Genomic DNA, 19,334 nt, shown 5'->3' with positions numbered 1-19,334 from the left:
GACAATTGTTCATTTATATTAGAGAAAGAAAAAGAAAGAAATACTCAAATCCGAAGCACATAGAGAGAGCATTGTAACTGCCACTTTACAGCTTGGATTTAGACTGTAAAAAAGTATTCTTATTGCTTGCATGTATGCCTTGGAAGGCTACTCACACACTGCAGTGTACTCTGTGGAGCCTTAAGAAGTAGGTATGTGACTGGATATTACATTGATGTCTGGAGATAGTTGATCCAGATGGGCAGCTTTGTTGATAAATCTTTGCCCTATAGAAGCAGTATTGTGTTGCGTATAGTAGGCCTGCAGTATGTAGCAGTGGAGAAGCCTATACCAGTCATTTGAACGTTCCTTTATTTTTCATATCAGTATCTTTTCCCTTACTGCAGCATACAGTATAGCTTTTCCAGTGGCAAAACACCAAGCAGCCAATATGAATATTTTTATAGCAAAATATAAATCTGTATACTTTTTTCTCCTTCAACATTTAGGAATCATAATTATAATTTATAGCATTGTTTGGTTTTATGAGAATGCAGCAAGGTCTGTGCAAACACATGGGTGTTGTCTAAACGTAATACCAATGAGATTATCTAACTGTAAAGGGAAGACAATGTCACTCACACACACAAACAAGCACACTGATTATGTATGAAGAAGGTAAAGCCTCCACATAACAGTGCTACAGATATACATCATTCCAGACCATAGATGTATTATAAGAGCCACTGGACAAAATCAGTGGAAATGCTGAGCAGTTTGTCAGTGCCTGCTCCAGACTCTTCACCCTCTGAACACTCATTGGGGTGACATCCCCATCTAGTGGGCACAATGAGAATTGCAACCTATGTGGCGTGAAACTTTTGAGTGTTCGATAGTGAGAGTAAATAATCTGAGATGACAAAAGTGATTCAAACTGTCTCATGGCTATAACATTAGAATATATGACCGCTGGAGTCTCAATTACTAATACTGAAAGTGAGTCAGTTATATACAATAGTAGCTATACAGTCTATGGTCGTAGTCATTATACAAAAATAACAGGTTAGGACTTGGAAACTGAAGCAACTGAATGGACGCCAGTCATCATTCATTTTCTCATTTACACCTGCGCTTTTTCTACTAGGACATGTCAAAATGTCTTCTTTGGAAAGGGCCCATCAGGACTAGGACTGGATATTGCTGAAAACGTTCGACAGTGGTGTCTAAACAATATTCAAGTTTCTGTATAGAGGGGAAAACACTTTTTCCAGTAACTTATTTTGAAGAAAATCCTACATAATCCCTTTAACAAATAAAGAAATTGAATCAGGTGTTATTACTTGTACTAACACTGAACCGGTTACAAAAGCTTTGCCTAAATAAAAGTTACATCATGTCTTATTATAGAACATTACCAATCATTCCATGCCAACTTTTATTACTTGACAGTATTAAACATGTAAAATATATTTAGATGTTATAAAAGGATGATTTGTTACTATGAAGACTACAAAAGCTACATGATTCTGCAAACACCATGTGATTTTATTGGTACAGCATAAAGGCACAGATATAATTCACTGAGCAGACTTGACCAAAGGAGTGATGAGGCACAGCCAACCAGACACTGATGGGAAAAATAAAAGAATAAGAACTGTGGCTGACCACACAGTGAATATGGTTATTTAAAATTGAACCAGTTGGCGTTTACTTTCACAATCAAGACAAATCATTGTCACCTTCCACATGGTTAAAGATAATCCTGCCATGAAAGGGCATAATAGAGTCAAATAACATGTACTATAAAAAATGCTGGTAGCAACGTGTACCAGAAACCAAAAACATTACATAGAACATAAGAAATAAAAGCAAGTGTACGCTGGATAATTTGTTAGTGTTATCAGACACAAATCTACCCAGTGCACTGTAGGTGACCTTAGTGTGGTCTGTACCATACATCATTTTGCATACATCAAAAAAGATACAACCAAAACACCCATCATTTGTTGATGTTTAGAGTAACACTTCTAGCTGTGCTGGTAAAATACAAAAAAAAAAAAGATAGTTCATCTTTACAAAAACTTATTAGCTTGTTTTGGCTTATAAACAGTACCATTACAAATGTAGTGTACATGTCCTATACATCAGTGCTCTTCAGGTTAAGGCTTTATGAACCAAAGAACATTCTTTTCCCAACTCACGTGGAGGTAGAAATACTGCAGCGAGCCCACGCAGTCAGAGTAAAAACAGTATTGTGTAAATGAACAGTAAAAATTAATTATTTCATTCAAAATGCTGCTGACACCAAAGTGTAAACTGAATCTAAAACGGGTTGTTAACTATTATGTTTTCAAAGACAAGTGAGCCAAACTTCCTCCTTGACATCTGCTCAAAAGATCTTCCCCCTCCACACGCTGCTTCACTGGAAACCTTCAAACAGCAAATACACCTACTGTAAAAAGATGGCTCTCTTTACACTTTGACAATGTGTTTAAAATATAAATACGACTTTTACGTCTTTACGTGTAGTGCATTGTATTCTGGGAAGAGGCACGCTCATACTTCCTGTCATATGATCCTAAAAAGTTTGATTAAAACGTGGAGATTGTGGTTCCACACTAAGCAGTGATAGAGGATACACCATTACAGGCTCATTCAGTTCCTACCTTACAGAGATACTACAAACTGTAGAAGTTATCATCATTGTGTCAACTGTGATATTTTGACGTTTATGTGACTGAATAATAACATCACAACACTTTCTGATAATTACGCCACGTTTTGGTCGAAATCTACAAAAATTAACATTACTTTAGTGTTTAAGTCATGGGCTGTTGTCAAGAAATGTGGGCATAGTTTGCAGCAATGAAAACGCATACACATTAAAAGAAACAAGTGTGACTATAGTGTGACTGTTTGTCTGTTAAAACAAGTGTGTGTTTAGAGTAGAAAAGTGGGGATTCTGTGTGTTGGAGCTGAAAATAGTGTTTATGCTGTATGTATCAAAAAGTCTGAAGAGTCTCTGCATGCACGCAACGTGCTGCTAGTCGTTAACTAGTCGATAAACATGGTACTGTGCTCCATGTTCACTAGTGGACACTTCAAACACAAAGGCAATGCACAGCAGAGTCTCCTGGGTTTCTCTGTTGGACACCACCTAGCAAGAGAAAGAGGAAAACATTGTGGAGGTCAGGATTTAACACACACACACACACACACACACACACACACAGACACAGACACAGACACAGACACAGACACAGACACAGACACACAGACACACAGACACAGACACAGACACAGACACAGACACAGACACAGACACAGACACACACACACACACACACACACACACACACACACACACACACACACACACAGACCTGTAGGATAGTGAAGTTCTCCAGTACACTGTTCATCATGTATTTCTCTGGCAGGAGTTTGAGCTTGTGGATGAAGTTGATCATATATTCACACATGGGCGAACGATGGATGCGGAACACATACTTTCCCCCTTCCATGTGTGCATATTCTGTCTGAATGGGAGGAATCCGCACATACACATCACAATTAAACCACCTTAATATGGTTGGTAATATGAAATCCTTTATGCGCACACAAAAAAAGAGAGAAGGGATTCATCTTCTCACCTCAACCTTCTCAACCACCTGTTTGCCAAAGGAGCAGACCTTAGTTGAGACACTGATTGTGATGTTTTCTGTTCCACTGTACTGGCTGCTCACACCGTAGAACACACCAGAGCCCTCCTCAATGTCACTGCTCAGGTCCGCCTGAAACCAGCACAAAAAGATAGACTAATCGTGAGTGTCAAAAGAGAGAAAATAAGAGGAAGCCAAAGACAAGATACACCCATCTCTTATGCGTGCAGAGGTGTATAAAGTACTAGAGACCCATACTTGAGTAAAAGTACAAGTGCTCTATCAAAAAAGTGACTTGAGTAGAAGTTGAAGTGCTCTTTAAGCACCACACTTAAGTGGAAGTACTAAAGTATTCAGCATTTTTTGTACTTAAGTATTGCAAGTAGTTTATTTTAAAAATTTACTACTCAAGTACTAAAAGTAAAAGTACAAGTATTGTGTTATGTAGTTATTAAAGAAAGCATTCAAATTTTGAATATCATATTTTTGGAGTTCAACTTTTACTTGGTAGTAAGATGGTGCATTACAGGCAGACACAAGCTGTACATTGCTGGATATATGAAGGAAGTTTCTGAAATAAGCCCATAAAGGTACATTAATGGCACAGCTGTTATAACTACTATTATCTGATACAACAGTGGGTTATTAATCACTTATTAACAAATACTGAAATAAAATGTGTGATGTAGTGGAAAGTTAGCAAGCTAGCAAAACACAGATAAACTAGCAGCTTCACATCACAGGGTGAAAACATTCAGTACTCATTGCAGACTGAAACAACTCAGGAACAGCTTAATCTGCTGCAACAATAGCTAAACAGAAAGAGTACAAACTTACATCGTCTCTGACTTCTGAACGGGCAACCGTAATGAAAAGAAACAACTTACGTTATTAGCGTACGTAGCTAACGTAGCCGTAACTACACACACTGTACCTACAGAGTCTCCGTAGCGTGAGGAATTCACAACAGTAACAAGAAACAATGCAGCACATAAAAAAATGTATCGGAGTAAAAGTATTAAACTTATCAAAAATATGCACTCAAGTAAAAGTGGAAGTAGGAGAAAAAATAATACTGCAGTAGAGTACAGATACAGCTTTTTAGTACTTAAGTACAGTAGTGAAGTAGTTCTACTTCGTCACTATACAGCTCTGTATGCGTGTATTCTTTTTTGGGCTTTTCCGCCTTTATTTTGACAGGACAGCACCCTGGACGTCTGCGTCGAGGCATAAACCTCAAGTATATGTGCACCTGCTCTACCCACTGAGCCAACCCAGCCACATTATGTGTGTATTCTTGCATGTATCTGGGTCAGGAGGGAAAAATATTCAACATTCGTTTTGCCTGAATGTAAAGGCACCTTTAAGTTAAATACTGTTTAAGAAAGCAAGTACCAATGAAGAAGTCACTTCCTGTGTAAAACCCTGCTCCAGCATCACATTGACATTGCTTCCCTCTTGTGGTGTAGCCGGTTATAACCTCAGCTTTAAAACTGTTGTGAAATGTATAGCACCAACTTAAACCAACTACGTATCTAATGCAATGACTGAAATTCACCAACTTACTTCTTGCAGCACGCCTCTCAAAATTCTCAGTCATTAAAAAAAAATCAAATCAAAGAAAACATTGTTTTTTAGTACTGACCCAGAACTTGACGAGGAAGAATGCGTTGTGCGGCCCTTTTTCATACAGCTCCTTCAGGCCTCCTTTCTTCTCAGAGAACTTGTCGTAAATCTGCCTCACATCTATGGACTCCAATACGGGATCATTGTAGCCCGGGTTTGATGGGCCAATGAGTACGAAAAGATGCTTATACTGTAGGGAATGAAGAAGAGGTGATGAGAAAAAGACTTGGTTTTGGCAAAAAATGATATTGTATTGTATATTATAAATTACTTATTGTCTGTACCGTTTCCCTGTCCCTTTGGATCTCCATAAAAGCAGAGTACTCCAGTAGCCGTAGTTTTGCTGAAGCAATGGCTCTGTCTTGCCATACAGGAGCTGCTATAGCTGCAGGGCGAGGTGGAGGCAGGGGATCGTAGCCTGTCAAACATTTAAACCAGGAAAACAAAATTAACATACCAATAATCATTTCTAATTACCCTAATCCATGAGTTTGTGATCCCACTTACTGATAGGTGCAGGGACAGGGGCTGGTAGTGTAGTGTATGGGGGCTGTGCAAAGGGCTTGATGCTGCAAAAAAGGAAGAGTTGGAACCTAAAACTGAGCAACTGTACCAGCTTAAGCATAACACTTTCTCCAATTTTAAACAAACAAAACAAAATAATCTGCCAGTGATACTTACTCCTGAGAATGTCCAGGCTGTCCAGGCATAGGACCGGGCCAAAACTAAACAAAGAGAAAGAAGGGAAACAGACAGTATTACTCAGACTTTTACCCAGAAGGCAGGAAAAAACAGGTGTGTGTGTGTGTGTGTGTGTGTCTCACTCTGACTGGTGGAGGGAACTGAGTCTGGGGTTTCATTACACTAGCAGACACAATCTGAGCTGATGAGAGGTTGGCTACTGTCTGCAGTGCCTTGTCTTTGGATACCTGGTCCTGAATGAGAAAGAAAAAGTAATACATAATGACAACGCTCCATCTTGTAAAATCCAGTAAAATGTAGGTTCCAAAGTCAGCCAACCTTCAAGGCTAGTTCAGACAGCAAGCCAGCCAACATATTATACAGTAATTCAGCATGATGCAGTTACTATGAGGGAAGACAGGACAGAGTGCAAAGCAGACATAGGGGGATGCCAAAGCAGGAGGAGCACCAAGCTAGCAGGCTAGGAGAGCTGACTGAAGCTATCACCAGCATTTAACTAAAGCCACTAAAAACAAAGAGTAATGAGCAGGATTTTTGAGTCTGGCAATATAACTGCATTGTAGACTAGCAGTTATGTGATGCCAACCACAAAGCAAAAAGCCTGAAGCAAAAGATTGTAGTTGTATAATCAAAACTTACCAAGTTCATGGCCTATAGCAAAGAAGACACGTTATTAATTAATTATTAACTTCAGTACATACAACAGCAGGTCACAGATTCACTATTAAGACAACAGGGAAAACACCTTCCTCAGTACATATAACTCTTTGAAATGACTACACCCATAATCTACCTTGGCAAACACACTCACACTTAGCTCAAAAGAAGTTATCTTACATTGACAGGACAAGCTACAGTACATCCTATTAATCTGTGCGATCTTAAAGCCGAGTGCTGCCGTTTATACCAAGAAATATAACGGCCTGGAAATCAAGTTCTCCAAATGTGTATTGGAGTGCAGCAAGTTGAATGCTTTTGGTGCAAAATTATGTCACAAAGAACCTTTATTACAGTGCATGGTAAAACCACATGAAAACAGAAAAGATATAAAAGGACTGAGGGGAGTGCCTTAGAGTGAGAATATTGAGATCAGAAATGATTTCAAAGAGAAAACTGAAATTTGTCATATGTGCACACTGATGAGGGGCACATTAAAAAAAAACTTCTTGCATGTCTGTGTGTATGCAAGAAAGCATTTATGTACATTACTACAGCCATGCACATGCTTAGGTCAACTGAGCCAGCTACTGAATCTAATGAAATTATCTGTCCACAGCCACAAGCCTCTTGAACTAAATAAACAGATCAACATTACTGCCATGCATCACAAAAACCTCTGTCCCACATATTATGATACACTGATACATTAAAAAAAACAATCTGGCTTTTGCAGAGCAACACCAGACAACATGAAATGCAGACAGTAAGCAATGTTTGCAAAACTCATATTTTCAAAGCTTGAGCCTGCCACGCCACGTTCCCACAGCCAACAACTAACACTATCTCAGTGCCCTAATGATGGTATTACAAATCATGCAACTATTTGTAAACTGTATTTATACTTCTCCATCAAAGTGTTCCAGTGGTCCCGCCTTAGTAAGAATCCTGGCATCACCACAACACTAAATGGATATGTCATGCTTTTTCATTTAAATTCTGCCTCCGCTCGTACGTACAGTAAGAGAAGCATAAATCTGCCATAAGCTCTGACAAAGACCTCTATGGTGGTTTTATGTTAGGTTGGATTTGGGCCACATGCAGAGCGAAGCAGCTAGCATGTTAGAGTCAGTGAGTGTGTGTACCTTGAGCTTAGACTGAATCTCACGAGACTTTCTCTTGGCCAAGACTTGCAGGTGACTAGAGACCTGACGAAAGACAGGACGAAGGACAGAGGAAGGGAGGAAAAAGGAAAGGAAAGGAAAAGAAGAGGGGATGTGACTACAGAGGGAAGGGAGAGTTGATTCAGTGGGCACCCACCTTGATGCTGGTCTGGTATTCTCGTACCCTCTTACGTGCCAGAACCTGAATGTGACTAGACACCTAAGAAGCCAGGGTTACCCCCATGAAAAAAAAAAAAAAAAAACACACATTCACAGGATGATTTGCAGTTTTAAATAACCATGGTTCATTAATAATCAATTTTACAAGGTCAATGGGTCAATAACAACAATATAAAAATAAAAAACACAAAGAGACATGTAAGCTGCAAATCATACTACATAAAACACGTACATTTTGTAGTCTTCAATAACATCTGTGCATACCTGTTTGCGTGTGCGCGTCTTCCCCGTTCGTAGCTTGATATAGCGAGCTATCAGTTCATTTCGACCTAAAATTGAGAAAGTAACAGATAAAATCAGAAAGGTGTATGTAAATTGTAATTTCCCTTGCGGGATTAATAAAGTGTACATTTTTATTATACACACAGAAACATGTTCTGCCTGCTGATATACAAAATATGCTGTACTTTGGGTGAGTTGATAGGGGTTTAACGTTTTCCTAAAGATCACCGTAGAAAAAAACATGGCTGCTACTCAAATTTGACCAGAAAGTCAAGGCAATGATGACCGGAGTGAGTGCTCTAACACAGCACTTGATCCCAAGTCTACTGCAACACAGTATAAACCATGAAGTCTTTGTTTGAGTTTGTATCTGACGGCATTCATCTTCTTAAGTATAACCTGAACACACCTGGTAAGACCATGAGTCCTTCATGTTTTTCAGTCTCTGGGTCACAGTGACATTAAGGATTTGAACTGGTCAAATGTAAGTTTAGGTTGTACTGAACTCAATCTTTGGTATGACGCAAAAGAAGATGAAGACCGACATGGACACTTTTTCCATCCAGTTTGAAAAGAAGCCAGCATAATATGAAAGTTCAATGTGACTGCACTCAGTGTGAGATAGTGAGTCTGTCAAGCTTTGGATTTCTGTAGCTGTATGATATTCTCATTAAGGACAGCGTGTGTTAATTTAGAGTCAGATCTGCGTGCTCAATGGCAGAGCTCCAAAGCAGATGGAAGTGGTGGGAATGGAGGGAGGAGAGATCATCATGTAATTAACAGACGTGGTCACTACAGACTGCATGGTCAGCTCTTTCTTTCTCTGCCTCCCCCAGCTCCAACCCACACCTGATGATCTGCTGGCCTCTGATCCTAACTTGTGCGCATTATTCACCCTGCTGCAGATGTCAGAATTAGAGAGAGGCTAAGGATAAAGGTGACCAAATAATGCCTTACAGACTGATTCCAGAGCTTTAATCATTTAATCACACATACACTAACATCGTCAACATTACCACCCTTCTTTCTGGGAAAGGGTGCGATGCTGTAGGGACTTAGATCACAACAGGCTGAGTCACATCAGCTCTGTGGATTTACCAGAACACAGAATTCCCCAAATTCAACAGATGGGTCTGAGTCAGACCCAGCAGCCTGCTCGGATTTCCAAAACAGGACACATGCACTTTCCTGCAGCCTACCACTACCATAAGGCCAAGTCAACTCATGTCCCATTTGTTTTAATGTGTGTAATTTACACCTTGACACAAGGCACATTGGAAGATCATTTGGGAAACGTGGTAATACATTGCAAGATGAAGTTCATTTGCAAGTAACTATGCTTGTTCAAAATCATTCAACTTCATGGAGATGTATCTCTCCGTTTCTCCCCTCATCTGCCACATAAAATCAAGAATTTTTTTTTTTTTTTTTTTAAATCAAAAAAGAAAGATAGAGAGAAACAGAACAAAAAAAACTTATATTTAACTAATTCGGTCATTATTTCAATAGGGTTACACAATTAAAAATAGCAGGAAATGAATTACAAAATTACACAATCTGCAACGCATCTTGAAAATATCAAGCACATTTTTACTTTGGACCAGTGTAGTATGACCCTCTCACAGCAGGATGTGAAGAGGCACTGCCAAATATGTATTTGTCAATCTGAATGAGTCTGTCTCTGACCCGACTTGAGTTAGTCCCATCTGTTAATGGGCACCTGCACCAAAGCAATTCAACCACATCTTAAAACTGATTTGATTTAGTAAGCCTTGGGCTTTATTAACCAGGGCCTGTATTTATCAAACTGCTAGAAGTCAAATTTGGACTTGAGTGAATCTTTACTCCTTTCACAAACTTAAAAATAAAAGAAACTATTTATCATCGATCGAATATTTTAGCTAAAGCCATATGAATAATTCAGAATGACAACCAAAGTCCAGTTATTATCCCCATTTGTATATTTAAATATTATAAAAAAATAAATTAGGCTGTCGTCCATTTCACTCTTTTGACTGCTGGTGAAGACATTAAGGATTTCACTTAAATATTTTTAACTAAGTAAAATGGTAAAAGGATAAAATAAAAGTATTAACACAATGGCAGATATCACTCTTTGCTGCAAGTAGCCGTGCATTGCTTGATAAATGTGTCGTATTCTTCACATTTAGGGTAGAACCTTTTTACTCCCAAATTGGCTCTCTTAACAGTCCTTAGTCTGATAAATAGTCTCCAATACATATTATGCTATTTAAAAAAGGTGGACACAACATGAAGAACACCACCAACATGATACTTAAATATCCTCATTAGCCTTTGAGTGCAAGAGCAAGTGATCTGTCTCCTGGGAATACATGCGTGACACCATAATCCAGGGTGACATCACGGTAGTTACAGAGGAGGTACATAGTCGCATGCATTGAGGTAAAACTGATATTTTGAATGATGGTTCTGACTGCTTTAGCGTAATATCCATATGTATCCACTTAAGATACTTTCAGACATGAACTGTAATTCATAAATACTCTTTACCAGTTGACTTTGTGTTTGAAAAGAACTTGACTGTAAAAGACACACTGGTAATCTGCCCATTTTAGGACAGAGTAACATAAAATGACAAAAAAGCAGTCACACTACCAGTGGACACATACAAAATGAATACATTTATAGCATGCAGTAATTAAAAAATAGCTATGCTTTGGAGTCCCCCTTGACCGCTTTTATGATGTAGGATGGGAATAATTGAAGGAAATAGGATCATAGAGTATGATATGGGTGGTGAAGCAGACTAAAATTCTTAGAAAATATTAAACCATAAAGGAAGTGAAGTAGTTTCCTTTCTTCATCCTGTTTTTTTAATTTATTTTTTAAATAAACTGAGATTTCTTGTATTTAGTTATAGAATTTCACAAATGACAACCAATTATGCAAACATTTTAAAACAAAAGGGGATTTTCAAAGTTTCTCACAGGATTGTATTAAAAGGCAGTTGAGAGAGACAAGTGGGGTAATGTGAGCGTGGGGATTATGTTCAGTGTCAGTGTAGCTTTCCAATGTGTGAATGTGTGTACTAGTGGGACTATCCTTGTTTATTCAAAAGGAAGTGGGGGTGGTCAACACAGCGAGCCCACACTTCCACAAAAGGACAAAATGCTGCAACGTTGGAACAACCCTTTCTGTCGCATGGTATCACATATCTTGTTTCCCCTCACAGCACACACTCACACAAATGCATGACACAGGCTGCTCCAGGCGGGAATGCTAACCCTCAGCCAAAAAAAAAAAAAAGAAGACAAAAATGCTAGGAATGTTGGGTGCTCGCCAAGGCCTTCAATAAGGTAGGAAAGGAAGAAACGGTCAAAATACATCTGAGCTCTACTCGCAGACAGCGTCCTAAACAGATACTAATAAAAACAAACACCCATACTGTAGACCAATACCAAACAGTCTTAAAGCAACTTCTACTGTACATATGTTAACTCTAACCTGACCTGAAATTTCAACCTGCTCTAACCTTTGACCCTGTCAGTGCTGGATGCCCTTTGACCTCAAAGTTAATGAAGCTCAGCGTAAATTCTTTCAGGAAGACTTCTAAACTTCATCCACCTCTCTCTCTTCCTAAAACTGCTCAGCTGTTTCGAGGCGTTCACTTTTCAGTTAAACCAACCAGAATTGGCCATGAACACACCGAAGCGACGCCGACCCTAGCGTACCTTCTGCGCGTGCGCAAGACGTAATACGTCTCCATTACAGCAGGCGGTGCTAACCTGTATTGTCGGCCAAAAAAAATGAAAACCGGAAACGGCGAACGCGTCACGTGGGTCTGGCTGCTCCCAAATTTCAAAGCCGACCATAATGGCGGCTCGTTGGGAATACAATCTCGTATTTTACGAAAATAGTTCACCGAAACGTGTTTCTGAAAACATTTTAAGCGAGAAATAGGCCATGCAGTTGCTGAATCTGTCTTCATTTCAGATCGACAAAGGTCAGTTTAAAAGATTTTCGTCAGATTTTGAGAGGCGTTCGTCACGCTCATCCTGCTCGTCATTTCCGATAAGTGTTTTAACATAAGTGCACTGATTCGCTAGTGAAGGGCTAGCACTCGACCAATCAGATTGGTCATTGAATCCGACTGCCCACTGGCCGATTCAACAAGTCAAATCGGCCCAAATTAAAGCCGACGGGTCCTCCGACTGACAACGGCATTGGACACACCAAACAGACTCGAGTCACCGACCTCGCCAGACTGTCCGACGGCCGATAATCGGGTTGGTGTGTCAGGGCCTTAAGAGGTATTTACAAGAATGCTCAATAACCCTCTGGGTTCCAAAGCGTTCACAGTCGATCACTACTGGCCTTTGCAGCGCTTCCTTGGAAAGCCAAACCATATCAGGAATAAAGTTTCAGTTTTATTTCATTCTGTAAAAGTTAAGGCTGATTAGGTGTGTGTGTGGGTAATTTTGGCCATTATACTTAATGGTTATGTTTACTAATCAGTGTCACTGTACAGCTTGGACAGGGACTCTAAAAGTTTAAACAAGTAAAAAATAGTTATCCAAATCAATTATTTAGAATTAAAAGAAAAATCTCAATTTCAATCATCCATTACATGGCAGTTCTACTTCCAAATTTAAAATATGCTGTACTCGCGTGTAAACAATGTTTTGTATACAAGTGGCTTCACATTCTGTAGATAACATTGCATGTCTCATTCCCTAATGACACTGCTGATTATATATATATATATATATATATATATATATATATATATATATATATATATATATATATATATATATATATATATATATATATATATATATATATATATATATATAAAAATGATTTAAAAGTCAGCCAGACATCACTATAAACAAAAGGTGGATCAGATGGCAATTAGGACAGAAATTTCCTGGTCCTTACCATACATCTTCCCCTCGTCTGAAAGTATGATCTTCCTCCTGCCGCAGGGAGGGTAGATGGCCAGAGCTTCATGAAAGCTCTGCTCAATGTCTGGACTCCACACTCCCTCAGGGTCGCCGTCCAATCCACGGTCAGGCCCGTCTCCCGCTCCTTCCCCATCGCCACCCTCCTCCTGCGCCCCGTCAGGGCTGCTACGGCAACTCCACTCCGAAGCAATGATGACGGCTCCTGGCCACAACACACCTAGAACACACAGGACAAGGCATTTCGATGATTTCACATCCTCTCAGAGACTGTTGCTACGCCTGTCAAACTTTCGGTTCTTCTAGACAAAAGCAGCCTTCTCATTTAGCCTGTGACCGTTGGATTTTGACAGCTGAAATGACAACGTGGCCTAGCTGGCAGATTTTAGATGTAGTTTGCCTAATTAAGCTTTAGCTCTATGAATAAGTTAAAAACGTATTAATTTGACTAAAACTGACGTTTTATTGTTTCCAGTTGACTCTTTTTGAAACAAGAACCCTGTAAAAAGGGTCTTATATGTGCACGTGACGGCTACATCCATGACGTATGACAAAAAGCCGAGTCCTAGAACTATAGAGTCAGACTGTTATTTCGTTCTAATACAACCCTGACTGGCTGCTTAGTTTGTTAAATGTAACACTATCTTTAGTAGGATAACTATTTCTGTGCTTGCCCTGAATCCAGGTTTCAAGATGGGTTTTTTCCACATTAAAAAAGCATTAGACCAAAATATCTTGCTCAATGTGAGAGCAGTATTTGTTTTGATAGCTGATGAATTTAGACAAAAAGGCATCGCAATCAGCAAGGTTTAAAGAAATCAATGCAGCTGTCTCCTGGATGTTTTGAAAACACAGTGCAGCTTTAAATCATCTATTATATACAATCCCTAAAGTGTATAGTCTGTGTACAAGTAATAATAAACCAAATGCATTTTTGTGGTTACAAAAATTTAATTTTCTGTATCTTTAGCCCACCAAAGAGCTGGAATAACTCATTAGCATATACTGCAGCCCAAACAATAGTAGGCTGAATATCTATTTTGTTTCTTAAAAAAAGTTTTTGTTATCCACATGAAAATACCTTGATCTTAAATTAAATGGCAGTTTCAAGCATTTTATAAGTAGCATACGTCATAAGTCTCTTCTCACATGTTGTTTTGGTTTTGTTTTATGGATCAAACAATGAATTGAGAAAATAACAGATTAATTGGATAATGAAAATTAAATACAATTAAACAAATTTAACTTTTCTTTTTTTCATTTCATGGACATTATGTTGAAGAGGGACTATTATCACTTTTAGTGGGGCTGACCAAATTATTCATGAACAAGAGAATAATTGAATCCCACTGAAGTTCTTAATTTGTACATGCTCACAAAAATCTAAATCAAACCTGTGAGTTTTATGAATGGGGCCCATTGACAGGCAGGTGAAGGAAAACAAAAGTGTGGTCCCACACTTTGTTTTGCTAATTTACATCAAACACATTGTGATGGCTGGACAGGACCAGGATTAACTGGCGGACAGATTTCTTGGACTTCAAATGTCTCCACACTTCACCAGGAGCGAGATCAGATTCATCTGAAGTTGTTTACAGCCTCCATTGGCACAGGGTGTATTAATAGCTCTGGCATTCAGGGTTAAAGACCCAACAAGTAAAATGGCTAAACATTAATCATTTACAAAAGACAGTGGCCAAGATCAATGAAGACACTACCAGTTGGTCGAGCTATTATGGTTACACCAGTTAGTGATGGCAAGACCCGATAGTAATTTTCCTTTATCTAACCGCCATGGAGAAACTACTTTAAAGCTACATTGTGTAAGAATTTCTCCCATCTAATGGTGAAATTGTATATAACAACCAACTGAATATTACTTTCTAGCCCTTCCTCCTACGGTGGCCGAACCCGAAATTAGCTCTCTCCATCGTTTACACGCAGCTGTTCTAGCCACTCCAATATTAACTTTGGTCTTGTTGCTTTGCCTGTCGCGTTGTCATTTTAATTCTCTTTTTCGCTTCCCTGGCGAGTAATCCCCCCCTTGCATTCGTCACGGCGTCAATAGGTGTAAGAGGGCGAAATACTGAGGTATGTCCCTCTTTGGCTAATGTATTTTAAAGATGGAGGCGCTACATGGCTGCCGTCATTCGAGCGAGTCGCTCGTATGTATTCTGAATGATTCTACGCTTATGAGAATACTTTGATTAGTTGGTGGAAGTAATTACACATGAATGAGTACATATTTGTGAAAGAACAAAGGTTTTTTTTTTTGCTAAGAATCAACTCAAAAAAATTACACAATGTAGGTTTAAAGGCAGCACTTGAGCCATATAAACTTCCCTGAAGCCTGCAACTTTAGGCCACATGAGGAAATTACACATTCTTTTGGTATTGTTGAGGATGCTCCAAACACAGGCACACATATGCAACATGAATGCTGCCTGGTGTGTAATGTTTTCCAGAGTGCGGCTAACATGGTCCCTGCCACGGATAACCACAGAGGATCAGTGTGGTAGCAAGAGCTTCCCCTGCTGTGGTGGGCTTATTGGACACACTCTGCACTGCCAGGGCCTTCCCAGTTTCAATCACTGCTGACGGGACTGTGCTGTAGCCGTAACGATCAGACAGGCCCTGGTGAGATGGTTAAGAAAGAGCCTGAAAGTTTTCCTGTGTGAGAAGTCAGATCTGATTAAACCTTATTTTTTCTGTTTGAGGTGCTGGAGCCTTTTTAACAGCTCAAAAAGCATACTAATTATTGTATTACCAACTGGACACTTCATTACTTTTCTGAATTATATTACAATTGCTTATAAGGGGTATTATAAAAGTTTGAGTTAGACCTTTCAGGGGTATAACTGACCCTATACATAAGTAACATCAACAGAGGTTCCCAACCTGGGGGTAAATCTGAGGGGTCACAAGATGATTAAATTATGCTTTTCTGACTTTTGTTAAATCTTTGCTCTTTTTTCTTGTGAAATCCTGGTATACTTTCACATATTCAAGCCTATAAATGCCTTCAAATGAAACAATGAGATGGAAACATCCCACTTAACTACTCAAAGTGTCCACACTAAAGACCTGTGCTGAGGAATAGGCCTACATTACAACAGTTCAATTCCAGGGGATCACAAGCTAAAAACTTTGGGAACCGCTGCTATATAGGAATAAAATAAAAAGAATTGAATATAAATGTGTTAGTGCAACAATAGATACAACCTTAATTGTGGTAAAAACAATGCTGAACATTATCATATTCATAAATGTAGAATGTGTGGCATATTTATTGTATTGATTTTAGGAGTACCTATTAAAGTGTGTGTGTTTATATATCAAGACTTTGCTAAGATTTGGGAAATCATACAACTGAAGCATCACAGCCAGAGCTTGTCATTTACCAGAGTAGTGGTGATGCAAAGTTAGGACATACACTGAATGCATATGCGGCCCTGCCAGTTTCAATATAGCTCCCAGTGTCCAAAAAGGTCAGATGTTTAGTGCAGTGGGGATCCAGTAGACCATTGAGCTAAATACAGCTATGAGCTCAGCAAACACCGACAAAACACATGAACATTATGGGCTGCCTTCTGCTCCAATTGGAACAGTGACATTATGATGTCCTCATATACTCATAGAGCTGTTTGTTTACATGTGTGTATGTACTTATGTGTATGGATGTATGTGTATACACCTTTTTGCTGAATTTATATCTGCTCATTGTAGTCAAATGTTTAAGTTTACCTTGTTCAGCTTGGTTGTCCTTGTTTTTACCCGTATGTCTATTTCTGTGTAACGTTTGAGTAACGTTACTTTGAGAGCAACAAAAAGCTTTAGTCAAATTCCCTGTATGTGTTCACACTTACTTAGCTAGCCATTAAAGCAGATTCTGATTCACCAGGCTAGATCTCTCATCACAGTACTTTCAGATTTACATGGCCACCTCAGCTGACTACTACTACTTAGCTACCTAACGTTACTAGCTACAACAGTGCTTTAGGTTTTAGACAGCAACTCTATTAGACTATAATCACTTATGGAGCTCAATTCAGTCAGGATAGTTCTGCTGGAGACTTACAAAGGTGGTTTTCCTCCTCTGACTACTGTTGAACCTGTAAGACCAGTCTCACATGTTGGTGACACTTTCACAATAGCAAGAAATGAATCCAATCAGCTAACGTTAGCATGTAGCGTTAGGGAAAAAACGAAATCACACTCAACGGTTGGAAGCCGTTTAGCCAACTGTGAGTTGGCAAAATCTGCCTTTGATCCAAAGTGTGAAAAAACGTACATTTAACTGGGCCTGGCAGTTGTTTAAACACCGTGCAAACACTTTAACGTGTAAGAGGAAGTGTTATTTTCTACATTTCGGTGGATATTTCACACACAATCCACTGATGACACACTCGAGCGGGCATGCTAGTTTGTTAGCTTGCGGGCTAATAATACCTAAACAAACTCCAAAGTAAGTCCGAGAGACGACTACAAAGTCACTGCAATTATAGCAACGGGAGGCTGGGAAAATAAAAGAGGAACTCCTTTTTAAACACAAGAGGCTCTGATTCAGCAACGCGGCAGCGGGAAATGCGAAATATGTCAAATATCCCAAAACTTCAAGCACACACGAAGCAGAGCAGCTGCCGCAGCATGAAAGTTGCAGCACACAACAAAGAACTATCTGAGAGCGCACTCACCTTACAATGGCTTCCCTGCCCTGCTGTTACAGGCACACACTCCTCCCCGTATACTTTTGTTTCTAAGCACTTTTCTTTATGTATCGCAAGTATATCCTCGGTAAAAACAATCGTGTTTGACAGAAAAAGGCGGAATGCCAAGTATGAGTTTGAAATAAAATCGGAGAAAAACGCACAGAGGCGTGGCGTCGAAACACGCGCACACGCAAAAGTTTTGTGGGTCCCAACGCAGACTCCTCCCATAACACCAGAGTGGACTAGCTAGAGAAAGGGCGATGGTGGTAGTGTTGATTTTATTGTTCTTTATTCTTTGTTCTTTATATATATAGGCTAGATGTGTCTTTATGGTGAGTTCTGCTCCTGGAACATGCCATGATATCCAGCTTTTACTGTATAGGCCTACCCTGCGCTGATAGTCTCTCAGAAATTAAGTGGAGGAAAAAGTAGGCTATTCAGATCCTTTAGGCTACTCTAAAAATACTTTATTAGAAGTTAAACTTATGCATTGAAAATGTTACTTAGCCTAGGTAATAGTAGGCCTACAGAAGTAGCCTATTCAGAAAATGCACCTAAGGTAGGCTATCAAGTAGATTATGCAGAAACGCTCCTTTCAGAGTGTTAATTAATGATATTGGATGTTATTATTAGGCTACTTAATGTTGTGATATGTAGCCAATTTTATGTAGGGTATGCTTTGTTTTAAGGGGTCATAAGACAAAAAGGTTAAGAACCATTTGAACCCCTACAATCAAATAATAAAATAAAATGTTGCGGAAACCAGCTGCTTAACCAATTGTGCCCGAGAGCTCCAGTCTTACACTGTGTCAACTACTCTGTGCTGTTAACTTAAAAATATAGGAAATAATAGGCTCAAATAGGCTGGGGTCAGCCCTGGTTAATAATTTGCATCACCTACAGTATTACTCTCCGATACTGACAAGGTGAGGGTAATTAGAGGAAAAATCCCTGCTTATGCAGCTTACACGCAACAGTGATTCTATTGTAAAAGGAGATGCAATGGCCTCTGAGCGAAATGTCACGAGACTGACAAAGAGACTTAAACCCTCTTGTTCTCAACATGCCCCCTCAACTGCTGACAATAAGCTCCCGTTTACAGATTAAAGGCTGACATCTGAGCAGGAATCCTGCAGGAGTTACACCTATTTTCAACAGTTGGAGTCACATCAGTACTGGTCAGGATGCTTCGATGCAGAACTCTCAACATTATCACCCCAACATTTTAAGGCTTGTTTGCCCAATCTGCACCTACCTAAAATGCCCTTGTCATCGATTTGACATCCTATTGGACTGATGTTGTTCCTATAATGCCACTGGGGGGCAGTATTGCCATATTCATGGCTAATTCATAGGCCATAGTTGACATGGTACTGATTGATAAAAAAGTGTATGACATTTACAGCCATTAAGTAAGCTCTTTTGTAGGCC

General features: G+C 39.3%; 1 protein-coding gene across 4 annotated transcripts; it reads right to left on the bottom strand.

The window, feature by feature from the left end:
- Window positions 1-1,500: 1,500 nt before the first annotated feature.
- On the bottom strand, window positions 1,501-18,147 carry tead3a (TEA domain family member 3 a). 4 transcript variants are annotated; one of them, XM_031311398.2, is made up of 13 exons: window positions 17,889-18,147; window positions 13,172-13,414; window positions 8,231-8,295; window positions 7,944-8,006; window positions 6,606-6,617; window positions 6,089-6,199; window positions 5,946-5,989; window positions 5,772-5,833; window positions 5,549-5,682; window positions 5,284-5,454; window positions 3,630-3,770; window positions 3,363-3,515; window positions 1,501-3,136 (listed from the first exon to the last, which is right to left on the bottom strand). In XM_031311398.2, the coding sequence occupies exons 2-13, from the start codon at window positions 13,176-13,178 to the stop codon at window positions 3,023-3,025; spliced, it is 1,077 nt and encodes a 358-aa protein (XP_031167258.1). In that variant the 5' UTR covers window positions 13,179-13,414; window positions 17,889-18,147; the 3' UTR covers window positions 1,501-3,022. The 4 variants fall into 4 exon arrangements, with proteins under 4 accessions (XP_031167258.1, XP_031167259.1, XP_031167257.1 ...); XM_031311399.2 differs by lacking the exon at window positions 7,944-8,006 and adding an exon at window positions 7,769-7,831; XM_031311397.2 differs by lacking the exon at window positions 17,889-18,147 and adding an exon at window positions 17,273-17,838.
- Between the last annotated feature and the right edge of the window lie 1,187 nt (window positions 18,148-19,334).

This window comes from Sander lucioperca, chromosome 12, assembly GCF_008315115.2.
Source record: "Sander lucioperca isolate FBNREF2018 chromosome 12, SLUC_FBN_1.2, whole genome shotgun sequence".
NCBI lineage: Eukaryota > Metazoa > Chordata > Actinopteri > Perciformes > Percidae > Sander > Sander lucioperca.
This window is presented reverse-complemented; position numbering and strand designations above follow the sequence as displayed.

What these genes read in the sequence shown, in the direction of transcription:
- tead3a (XM_031311398.2), bottom strand. An exon ending in CAGCCTGGACATTCTCAGGA is followed by an intron (nt 5,834 to 5,945) that starts GTAAGTATCACT and finishes CCTTTTTTGCAG; the next exon opens with CATCAAGCCCTTTGCACAGC. An exon ending in AGAACTTCACTATCCTACAG is followed by an intron (nt 3,137 to 3,362) that starts GTCTGTGTGTGT and finishes TTCTCTTGCTAG; the next exon opens with GTGGTGTCCAACAGAGAAAC.